Source organism: Artemia franciscana, chromosome 4, assembly GCF_032884065.1.
Source record: "Artemia franciscana chromosome 4, ASM3288406v1, whole genome shotgun sequence".
In the NCBI taxonomy this organism is placed as follows: Eukaryota; Metazoa; Arthropoda; class Branchiopoda; order Anostraca; family Artemiidae; genus Artemia; species Artemia franciscana.
Genome location: NC_088866.1, coordinates 9776936 through 9789688, shown reverse-complemented (window position 1 = coordinate 9789688; position 12753 = coordinate 9776936). Strand labels below are relative to the sequence as shown.

The 12753-nt window shown below is 36.3% G+C and overlaps 1 protein-coding gene across 2 annotated transcripts in view; it reads right to left on the bottom strand.

Moving 5' to 3' along the window:
- Positions 1–347: 347 nt before the first annotated feature.
- Positions 348–12753, bottom strand: part of LOC136025963 (2-methoxy-6-polyprenyl-1,4-benzoquinol methylase, mitochondrial-like) — a 60009-nt gene continuing 47603 nt past the window's right edge. For both annotated transcript variants that reach the window (XM_065702081.1, XM_065702082.1), the window contains exon 5: positions 348–489. In XM_065702081.1, the coding sequence (XP_065558153.1) occupies positions 388–489 (102 nt within the window). In that variant the 3' untranslated portion in view covers positions 348–387. The remainder of the gene's footprint in view (positions 490–12753) is intronic.

Here is a 12753-nt window from a genome sequence, read left to right as displayed (position 1 = left end):
GCATTTCTTATGGGTCCGAAAGTGTTATAGTGTATATTCACAAGCCATTTCTGTTAAGTACCAGGTAAAAAAAAAAGATGAAGAAAACGGCATTAGACTTTATAGTCTAATGCTCTTTTAAATTTTATTCGGCGATATTCTGATAATTTTGAACCTCTCCTCTGAGACGCAGGGCTTCTATAGATACATTCTATCCGGTTATATTTATAGACCTATAAATGGTTTTTTTGTTCTTCTTTTTCTTTCTCGTAAGTCTTTACTTCGTTTTGAGCGTATTTGCAACTTTATTTAGTTATTTTTTATGCTCACTAATTTTGAGGGAAATAAATAAATACGAAACACAAAAGTCTACAAAAAACGAATATATTAACAAAAGAAAACTTAACATTAAATCTTGAAACCAGAATGAATTGCAGTTACTCCAAATGTCAAGTTTTCGTATGTAACACATCTAAAACCGGCATTTTCTATCATATATTTGAAATCTTCCTGTAAAGAAAAATATTTATTTACAAAATCCATTTAACAGTGTATCTTCAGCACACGTTGCAAGTTAATACTGCTGCTCTATTTATTTTATCGTAATATGATTGCATTCTAATGTTGCCGACGTGGTACCGCCTAGCTGGACTGGTCTTGTATTAAAATTACCAGAAAACTTTGACTATTATTCCATAGTTCTATGTTTTTCCAGTATTTCCTACATATTCCTAAATTTACATTCAAAATTCATTTCAATAGCAAGTTTTATGGATCCATTAAGGACCCTAGGTAGCTGAGGGTTTAGTACTAGGTTCCATATTTTCCTACACCAAAGAATTCAAAAATCGATCCTGGTTTATTCAAACAGCAATTAATTTATCCATCTTCAAACTCTTGGGCGTTCAAAATGTGCAGGAATCCCCAACATTCCAAGAATTTTCTGAACAATCGCCTGTTTTTAAGCGTTTTAACGAACACAAGCTACCAAAAATTGTGAAGCTTTCCTCAGAATAAATTGCTATGTACTTGTCATTGTTCAAATAAAGCTTATTTTTACCTTGATTATCCTATAACTTCATTCTTTGTTTGTCTTTCCATTCTTAAACCAATGTTATCCTTACCTTTTGCTTTATTACAGCCATACCAATTGTTTTCCTTTCCTTTTTTTGTCTCTTCAACGTACTGCACTCTTCCTTGTCTCCTAGACGCTCCATTCGTCTTATTTATTTCTTGTTCTCCAAACTGCTGATTCTGATGCCACACGTGTATCGACCTATGAAAAAACCTAATGTCGCGAAGGTTTCTTCTTGTTTATATGTTCTCTGGAGCAGCTGCATCGTGGTCCAGGTGTGTCTCATGGTTGAGATACAAAATGATCGTATTGTTTATCAGTACTTCCAGTTTCGCCGAATATTCGGGGATTTCCCCCAAAATCTAGAAAATCCCCGAAAAAAATGGCGTTCCCCGAGTCCCCGAAAACTCCCCGAATATCTTTCTTTTCCCTTGATCTACCCAAAAATAGAGTTAGTGGGAGGCTCATTGTTCGTTCCACAATTTTAATACTGTTTTGCACCTTTATACTATGGTATGCTGGCGAACGTATGATATTGAAAACTCCATTTTGCAAACTAAAATGGGAATGAAACGATTGGATGCCGATTCCTCCTCTCTTATTGTGAATATAGAAATGGCAAAATTGTTGTCATATGTTAAGGCTATTGCGACTGCCGAAGAAGAAGCTACGATTATCTCTAGACTTGTAATTTAATAGTAAGCCAGTTTTGTCACACTCTTCTAATTTTTCTAGCTGTTTATCGTTTTTAAATCGCTCATTCCTATTTTGGTTTCGGCACACCAAAAACAAAAAACTTTGAAGTGATTTTCATTGCTTTATTTTATGTGATAATAAACCAAATATCTGATGATTTTATCTCTATTCAGCATTGAATGTTCTATATGGTAACAAACTGTAAATAAGGAGCAATGTGGCTCAATAGTAACCGAAACTCTAAAAAACAACAGATACAATAAAAAGATTGGCTTATCATGCTGGTACAGAATATTTAAAATACTTTAGGTTCTGTGTTACTCTTCAAAGACTACGAGCCTGAGAAAATTTTCTTAATTTGTGAAAAAAGCGGAAAACACTCCCTAAAATTTTCAAAGAAACTTAACAAAAATAACCATCAGATTCAGCGTACCAGAGAACGCACCTGTATAGGGTTATAGCTCTTATCTGCAAAAACGCGGACTTTTCCAGATGATATGTTTTTTTCCATGAGGATGGCAACTATGCCCTCTTCCGCACCCTTTTCCCCCAAAATCGTTTGATCAAAATTTAGAGATACTGTAGCCATTTTGTTCAGCATAGTCGAGAGACCCAATAACTTTGCCTTCGGAGTTAATTTGACCTCCTAGAGAAAGGTCTTGAAAACACATAATTAGCCCATTGTTTACGTATATTATCTGTAATTTGGTGGTATGCATTCTTTTTTCGGGTAAAAAATTCAATTTTCTGCAGGAGGATTTTCCGCAGGGAGAATTTCTACTGGGAAGGATAGTTCCGGGGGATAAAATTTTGAGGGGCAATTTTACACTAAGGGGATTGGCCTGAATTCTTAAACAGAATTCTTTTTTTTAAGTTTATCTTTGTAAACCCAATCTTACGCGGGGAGATGTTAAGGGCAATTGTCCGGGATATATTTTTAACGGTATTGAATTGTCTAGACGACTTTTCCGGGGAGAGGAATAATATTTCCGTGGAGGTGGAGCTGGATTTCCTAGCTTTTTAAAAAAAACATTTGAAATAAAATAAAAGTGTTTTTTCTGTCTGAAAGTAAGCCTAAGGAGCAATATTCAAATGAACAAAAATATTACGTATATGAAGGGGATTGCCCCCTCTTTCTTTACGCTTAAGTTTGAAATTTAGTCCCGATTCTGTAAGAACGACTCCCGAAACATAATTATAGTTTAAATAGAACAATGAGAAGCTTAAGTACTAAAAACTTCAGCGTGAATAGTTGGGTATTTAGAAGGAGCAATTCCCTTATCATGTTATCGTTTCTATTCGTTTTAATTTCAAATGCTGCTCCTTGCTTTCAGATGATTTCTTTTTATTAAATTCCAGGTGTAAGTTCATGTTTGCTTGCCAAAGAATATTCAATAATTTGAAGAAATCATTACACATGTGATTGCTCTGTATGTGATTAAATAAAAAAAACTAATTTTTTTAGCTGAAAGTAAGGAGTGACATTAAAACTTAAAACGAACAGAAATTACTCCGTATATGAAACGGGTTGTCCCCTCCGCAATCTCTCGCTCTTTACGCTAAAGCTTTTAATTGTTTTAAAAAATAGAATTGTGGCAAAGAGTCAAACTTTAGCGTAAAGAGCGAGGGATTGCGGAGGGGACAACCCATTTCATATACGGAGTAATTTCTGTTCGTTTTAAGTTTTAATGTCGCTCCTTACTTTCAGCTAAAAAAAAAAATTAGTTTTTTTTATTTAATTTCTGAACGTTTTTGAATTAATGCATGTTTGGTTTTGGCTCTCCGCACATAAATTATTAAAATGAAATTTGTATATTAATTCTTTTTTTGGCTAAATGGCTTTCTCTTAGTTTCGATCAGACGATTTTGAGAAATAAGGGGTGGAGAAGGAGGTCTAGTTGCCCTCCAATTTTTCGGTTATTTAAAAATGCAACTAGAACTTTTAATTTTTAACGAATGTTTTTATTAGTAAAAAAATATACGTAACTTAAGAATTAACTTACGTAACAAACTTTCATAATCTTATATTTTTATTATGTATACGAGGGGGTTTGTACCCTCGTTAATACCTCGCTCTTTACACTAAATCGTAAGTTTTGTCCCAATTCTTTAAGAATGACCCCAGAATCAGAAAGGCCGTAGAATAAATGGTTGAAATTACTAAAAATACTTTAGCATAAAGAGCGAGGTATTTATCTCCTCCTAAATACCTCGCTCTTTATCCTAAAGTATTTTTAGAACCCCTCATATGCGTAATAATCTCTGTTCGTTTTAAGTTTCATTGCTACTCCTTCCTTTCATTTGAAAAAACGTTTTCATGTTTATTTTTCATTGTTTTCTTATAGTAATTCTAGAAAATCCTGCGCCCTTTCATTGAATTTTTCTTCCCCCGTGACATATTCCTCCAAGGAAAGATCCTCCAACATTGCCCCCTCCTCTCAGCCCCACCCCCAAACAAAATCCCCCTGAAGACGTCTGTACACTTCCCAATAACCATTACTATATGTAAACACTGGTCAAAGTTTGTAACTTGCAGCCCCTCCCCCAGGGATTGTGGGGGAGTAAGTCATCCCCAAAGACATAGTTATTATGGTTTTCGACTATGCTGAACAAAATGGATATCTCAAAATTTTGATTCGTTGACTTAGGGAAAAAATGAGCGTGGGAGGGGCCTAGATGCCCTCCAATTTTTTTGGTCACTTAAAAAGGGCACTAGAACTTTTCATTTCCGTTAGAATGAGCCCTCTTGTGACATTCTAGGACCACTTAGTCGACACGATGACCCCTGGAAAAAAAAACAAAAAACAAACAAACAAATAAACACGCACCCGTGATTTGTCTTCTGGCAAAAAAATACAAAATTCCACATTTTTGTAGATAGGAGCTTGAAACTTCTACAGTAGGGTTCTCTGATACGCTGAATCTGATGGTGTCATTTTTGTTAAGATTCTACGACTTTTAGGGGGTGTTTCCCCCTATTTTCTTAAATAAGGCAAATTTTCTCAGGCTCTTAACTTTTGATGGGTAAGACTAAACTTGATGAAAATTATATATTTAAAATCAGCATTAAAATGCAATTCTTTTGATGTAGCTATTGATATCAAAATTCCATTTTTTAGAGTTTTGGTTACTATTGAGCCGGGTCGCTCCTTACTACAGTGTTTTATTTTTGTCGTCTTTCTGAAAATAAATGACAAAAAAGTCTCATTTTCGGGCTAAGAGAATAAAGCAGCAAAGATAATATAAAACCTAAAGCAACAAAGTTTCAGAGTATATTTCAGCCTACTTTTTTCTTTTTCTTTTTTAATTTGAAAACAGTTTTGAAGTTATGTCCGCAATATCAGCAATAATTGTTTTTAGCTATGGGTTCCAATCCCGTACTCTGGCTCTAAAACCTACTCTGTTAAAAACTTGATTTACTACGCGGATCCAAGCCCTACTTGAGTCTGAAAACGAAGCTATAACCAATTTTGGCTCCCAAATTTTTGTAACGGAATTCCATTTTGAACTTGCCAAAATTCCCCGAATCTTGAAGACTTGTCCCCGAATTTTAGAATTGAAGAAAACATTTGAAAAGAAAAAATTAATTGATTAAAATCTATACTATTGATTCCATTTATTTTCTGAGTGAAAGGATCTAAAGCTTTTACTACTCCCTTCCTCAGGGAAGGGGGCCAATCATCTAATTGGTTATATGAAGCTGATATTCCCCTATTGTTGAATCTCCAATATCCAGTGATGATAGCCAGAATAATACCATGATTACTGTCTCCGAGTCCCCAATCTCCAAAACTGATACCCAGCCAAATGATGATTTTCAGACACTGGGCAGAAAACAGAAACGTAAAAAGCCTTCTATAAGTCCTTCTGAAATAATTGGAATCTCAAACTCAGTCCTAGCTATGGAAATAAAGGACAAACCCATTGTCCTTCTTACTACAACAGTAAAAGACCAATTTTTTTCTATTAAAAATATTGCGAGCGTAAGAATGAATCTTTTTAAATCTTTTAGATGCAGCTTTACTGCGAATATAAACAGAGATGGTTCACTAACAGTTATGTTCCTAGACAAAAATGAAACCTGTAAAGCGCTTAATCTACATAAAATGGGAAATATCTCTGTTACATCAGAATTGTGGAAACCACCTCTTAAATATTCAAACAAAATAGTGTTGTATAACATACCATTGGAACTGTCAACTGAAGACTTGAAAGATGGTCTTATGAACAATAAGGGGGAAATGCTGGAAGTTCTTGAAGTTTATCGTAAGGGCAAGGCAGATTCTAAGGGACTAAGAAGCAGCAAGAGTGTCCTCTTTATCTTACCTGTCAGTTCTCAATTTGACTCAGTTTTTCTTTTTGGTCACCTAAAAGCCCATAAATATACCGAGAAAAGCCTCTCCAATGCTCAAAATGTTTTAAGCCTAGTCACTCATCTAAGTACTGTTCTCCCTCTGAATTAAAGTGCCCCAATTACCTTGGTAATCACTCCTTGTATACAGAAAGTAGATGTACTGAAGTTCCTAAATGTATAAATTGTGATGGTAGTCATCAATCAACAGATCACAATTTATATCCTAAATATGTTCAACAGGCTAAAGTTTTAAGGATTCTTCATCAAGAAAACATTCCTTTCCCTATAGCTGCAATGAAGCTGGACAAGCTCTCCAAAGTGCCATCAGGTCCACGAGCTAATGAGGCTAAGGAAGTGAATTTAGCCCTTCCTCCAAATCCCTGGCTACAGGTCCCCAAAAACAACCAAAATTAGGCACTCTTACCTCCTATTGAGACATCTCGCCCCCAGTTGGTTAAGGAGCAACCCGACGTTGCTACAGCAAGTCCAGTCCTCCACAATCCTAGAATTAATCCTAAATCTTGGTCTGAAAGAGTGGCAGCTTTTCCTAATATTTCTACTCAAGCCAATACTATGCAAGATAGAGCTGGACCTCATATTACAAATTTAATTAAATATGTTGCATCAGTGGATCGAATCTTCCAATCAAATTTGTCCAATGACAAAAAAGCTAGTATAACAAAAGAAATTACAGAATACTACTTTTCCAATTCTATTTTCAATGAGATAGGAATAGAATTATCATCAATTGTCTCAAAGTATCATGCATGCCACCTGCTCAACTTCTCCTATGTTAGCTAAGCTGCAGATCCTACAATGGAATTGCGTCTCTTTAAATTCAAGTAAACTTGCTAATCTTATCCAATGTGCAAACAATAATAGATGATTCAATCCGACATTCCCCTCAACCCTTAATTATCTACAGGGATGAAATAGATGTTGTAGGTATAATAATTAACTTAGCTAATGTAAACCATCTTGCCATAAAATCTCTGTATAATCCATGTGGGAGCAAGGACATCCAAAGTATCTTGGAATCAGAACTATCAGGTGATAAAACCTTTGTTTTTGGTGATTTTAATGCCCATGGCCCTCTCTGGGAACAATCAGCCGGTAGCAACAAAGCAGGAAGAGGAACAGAGCATATTTTGTCTAATTTTCCGGACACTGTGATTTTCACTCCTTTCTCAACTATAGATTTGCTTCTGGGTCCTTCTTCGTATTATGGTCTAGTTCAGATGGTAAAGGTGTCGTCTCTGCAATCTGATCATTCTGCAATTCTTACACCATTTCAAGATTTATACTATTCTCTCAAACCCCATATACCTACACTTAATAACTCCAAAGGTATAATAACTCCAAAGGTATTTGGTCCCTTTTTCGTGAGACATTAGAGGAAGTAGACTTTTCCTTTGTTTCTTTCAATTCTGATATTAATTCCATTGAGTTTAAATTGAAATCAATCCTACTACAGTCAGCTAAATTGGCAATTCCAATGACTAAGTTGAATTTTTACAATGGCCCCAAAAGACTGGTGGAATGACGAGTGAAGGTTTGCAGTTCAGGCAAAAAGAAAGGCTCGTAAAATGTTTCAAAATCCCCCATCTCAGTCAACAGTAATCTCTTATGAGCAATCATGTGCTAAGGTGAAACTATTTTGTAAGAGAGCTAAACAGGGTACAGGGCTGAATTTCAGCTCAAGTGTCAGTTTTAGAACCCCAATTTCAAAAGTTCACAATTTCATTAGCCAACTAAATAGTAGAAAGCAATCTAATGATGACTATAGATATGATATCATTCAGGATGGTTATCCAATTGTCTCAGGTAAAAAGAAGGCAGATATGTTTACTAATATTTATAAGAATGACTGCTCAGATTTTCATTCTTACCCGACCTCCTTTTTGGACTCTGCCTTTTACCTGTTCATATAAAGGCGCCCTGATGAAACCTTTTCCCCAAGATGAATTCAGTGTAGCACTTAACTCTCCAAATATCAAGTCTTCCCCCAGGTCATGATGGTATTTATATGAAGTGGATTCTTGAGTTCCCAAAGGTCCTCTTAAGGCTTTATTATCTTATTTGGTCAAGCCAAAAGTTCCCAGGTGCTTGGAAGATTGCTCAGGTATTTCATTAAAACCTTCTCACTCATCTAGTAATCCCAAGTTTTACCGTCCTATATCAGTATTACCTGCCTTTAGTAAAGTTCTGGAAAGACTTATCTTATCAAGAATTGAGTAGTTTGTGGAAGTCAATAATCTCTTTCCTAGTGAACAAACAGATTTCAGAAAAGGACATAGCTCTTTAAACAACATTACAGGCTAGAAATTGAGGATTGTAATTCTCTTAAAATAAGACATGGCACAATGGCTGTTCTGTTTGACTGGTCAGATGCCTATGGCAATGTAGTTCATAATAAATTATTGAAACTTTTAATTAATCTTGACTTCCCTTATTCTTTCATAATTTTTATTACGTCCTTTTTAACTGATAGATGTATTTATGTTCAAGTAAATCAGTCAAGAGGTGAGTTAAGTTGCATTACGAAAAGTCTTCCTCAAGAATTTCAAGTAGCTCATGTATCATTTGGCCTTTATGCAGATGATTTGATTATTTGGAAGTCTGGAAAGGATATTAGCCTTCTTCAAAGTCTTATTCAACAGGATATAAGATTAGTCCAGAAACGTTCTTTATCTTTTGGTTTCCCAGCCTCAATTAGTAAAACTAAAGCCATTATATTTACTAATGGTACTACAGCCCCTCCTAATCCACTCACAATTTTCTCGAGGGAGATCCCATATTGCAATTCAGTGAAGTTACTTGGTTTATGGATGGATTCTAAATTGCAGTGGCATGAACATATTAGTTCTTTGAAACCTTTGATTATTCTGAGACTTTGTATTCTAAAGAGATTTGCTAGAAATAAGCGTGGATGTCATCCATATAATTATATTGAATTTTATCGGACAATTATATTGGACAAATTATATATTTTTTCAAATATAGAATATGGGATCCAATTTTTCTCAGCTCTTCCTCCATCCTCATTGAAAATCCTTGAATCTTTACAAAACTCTTCTATTCGAATAGCTTTGGGTGTGCATAAGCGTACTCCTCTGTCTAAGCTAAAAAAAATTGTCTGGATTGTTGTCCCTAAGTGAAAGAGCATCTGGTCTAAGGATTAAATATTTCTCGTAAATCCAGGCTTATGGAACCTAGCATGCTGTATTTTCACATATCATTGCTGGGAAGTCAGCATGTCCCAATGCCCACTCATCATAGAATCAATTTCAACTGGAGGTCCCAAATTGGAATCAATACTCTCCTTATGCATATCCCTTTACTGAGTCCCCTCCATGGGAAATGAGTCCACCAGGCTGTCAAGTAGAACTTGTTTCAATTAATAAAAACCTGATTCCTAATTATGATATCCAGACTATTTTGGCTGGACAGATCTCAAAGGCGTACCCTAATCATAAACAAATATATACAGATGGATCTGTCCAGAGGGAGAGAGCTGGGGCAGGAGCATGTATCCCATCTTTGAACTTGAAAATCTATTCTCCTCTCCCATTGGGTCATTCAATTTTGTCTGCCGAATTATGCGCCATTCGCCTGGCCTTGGATGCATTTATCTATCTATATATATAAAAATAAGTTGTCTGTCTGTGGATCAGGTGACGTCATGTTTCTGTGTTGACTGACGTCATGAAATTAGTTGTCGTCATTTTTGCTTTGACGGTGACGTCATTAACGGTATTTAAGACATTTGTTCACGGAAAAATGTTTAATTGTAAAATGACTGAAGAACCTACAATGGCAACAGCCGAGGAAGCTGCTCAAAGAGTTTATGCCAAAAAACTTGCTGCTGATAGAGAAAGTAAGAAAAGAAAGCGTTCCGAGGAATCACAAGAACAGCAAGAAAACAGGCTTGCGGCTAAAGAACGCAAAACCGCGCAGTTAGATGAAAATCCACCTGGACAGCGAGAGTCAAAACATATCAAAACTGAAAATGATAGCGATGATGATTGGGTTTGGGATTTTGACTTGGATAAGGTCATCAATGCCTACCAGATTTAAGTTAAAAAAAACAAAGGTTCGGCGATATGTACTTCATAGTGACGCTGAAAAATAAAGAAGAAAAAGAAAACTGAAAAAAGAAAAAATGGTAAAAAAAACTAAAAAAAAACTAAAAAGAAAAAACACTCAAAGAGAAATTACAGACCGGGACACAAATGACGACCGAGACAGAGGGAATATAAATGACGACCGGGAACCTCAAAGAGAAATTACAGACTGGGACACCCGGACACAAATCACGACCGGGACACAGGGAATATAAATGACGACCGGGACACAGGGACACAACTACAACGGGGACGCCGGGGGCACAGGCGGGATATATAAATGACGACCGGGACACAGGGATTGTTCGAATAGAAATTACAGACCGGGATACCGGGACACAAATGACGACCGGGACACAGGGAATATAAATGACGACCGGGACACCGGGACACAAATGACGACCGGGACACAGGGAATATAAATGACGACCGGGACACAGGGACACATCATTAGAATAATGAGGTATAGATCTGAATACGGATTGTTTTTCCCATGGACAATTATATGTTGCATGTTCAAGAGTCAGCAAACCTGACAATCTATTTATATGCACAGACAATGGGACAGCGAAGAATGTTGTATATTCGCATGTTTTACGTAGTTAAAAACATATATTTATATCTATCTCTATTCACAGGTGCGACACAGGGACACAACTACAATGGCGCGTAACTAATATGGCGCGTAACGACTTACGCGCGCGGGGGGGCTTGGGGGGGGGGCGCGAAGCGCCACCCCAACAGCTAGTAAATTATAACAAAGAATCTGAAAATATACTCTGTCTCTATGACTCCAAATCAGCATTACTATTGCTTCAAAATATTAATAGAATTGCCAATGATAGGGATTTATATAATATTAGAAGACAGCTTCCTGATCTTAAGATTAAATAAAAAAAAACAAGTTTTTTTAACTGAAAGTAAGGAGCAAAATTAAAACTTAAAACGAACAGAAATTACTTCGTATATGAAAGGGGCTGCTTCCTCACCAACGCCCAGCTCTTGAAGCTAAAATTTGACTCTTTCTCTCAACTCTTCTTTTTAAAACAGTAAAAACTTTAGCGTAAAGAGCGGGGCGTTGGTGAGGAAGCAGCCCCTTTCATATACGAAGTAATTTCTGTTCGTTTTAAGTTTTAATTTTGCTCCTTACTTTCAGTTAAAAAACTTGTTTTTTTTTTTTATTTAATTTCTGAACGTTTTTCAATCAATGCATGTTTTGATTTTGGCTCTCTGCAGAGTAATAATTAAAACGAAATTTGCATATTTATTATTTTTTTTTTGCTAAATGGCTTTCTCATGATTTTGAGAAAAAAGAGCGGGGAAAGAAGCCTAGTTGCCCTCCGATTTTTTGGTTAATTAAGATAAAGGCAACTAGAACTTTTAATTTTTTACGAATCTTTTTTTTAGCAAAAGATATACGTAACTTATAAATTAGCTTACGTAAAGAAGTTTTGTATTCTCATGTTTTTATTACATATATGAGGGGGTTCGCCCCCTCGTCAGTACCTCGCTCTTTACACTAAAGCTTAAATTTTGTCCCAATTCATTAAGAATGACCCCTGAATCACCAAAGCCGTAAAATAAATAGTTGAAATTACTAAAAATACTTTAGCGTAAAGAGCGGGGTATTAGGAGGAGGTGAGCCCCTCATATGGGTAATAATTTCTGTTCGTTTTAAGTTTTAATGCTGCTCTTTACTTCCAGCAGAAAAAAACTTTTTCATATTTCTTTTTTCATTGTTTTTTTTTTAAATAATGCTAGTAAATCCTGCGCTCCCTTCATGGAAATTTTCTTCCACCATGACAAATTCCTCGATGGAAAGCTCCCCCAGCCTATCCCCCTATTCTCAACCCCTCCCGCCAACCAAAAAATCCTACTGAAAACGCCTGCACACTTCCCAATAACCATTACTATATGTAAGCACTGGTCAAAGTTTGTAACTTGTAGCCCCTCCCACGGGGACTGTGGGGGAGTAAGTCGTCCCCAAAGACACAGTTATAAGGTTTTTCGATTATGCTGAATAAAATGGCTATCTCAGAATTTTGATCCGTTGACTTTGGGAAAATAATTAGTGTGGGAGGGGGCCTAGGTGCCCTCCAGTTTTTTTGGTCACTTAAAAAGGGCACTAGAACTTTTCATTTCCGTTAGAATGAGCCCTCTCGCAACATTCTAGGACAACTGGGTATATACGAATACCCCTGGAAAAAAAAAACAAAAAACAAAAAAAAACAAATAAACACGCATCCGTGATCTGCCTTCTGGCAAAAAAATGCTGTCTCGTTTACTAAGCTATAATTTCCTTGTGGTTGCCACTCTTAAGTGGCAATATAGTTGAGCAAAAGGTCCCTAGTCCTGCAGGTACCCTGAAAGGGTCGAGGCAGCCCTTTGCTGAGACCGTTATCCATAGATCTGGATCTTACGCCTTGCTGCAGTTGTCCTCCTATAGATGATCCTCCTACGACAATATTCTGCGGCACCGTGCAATTTAACCCATTACTGGGAAAAGTTTTGTGCCAAGAGGATGT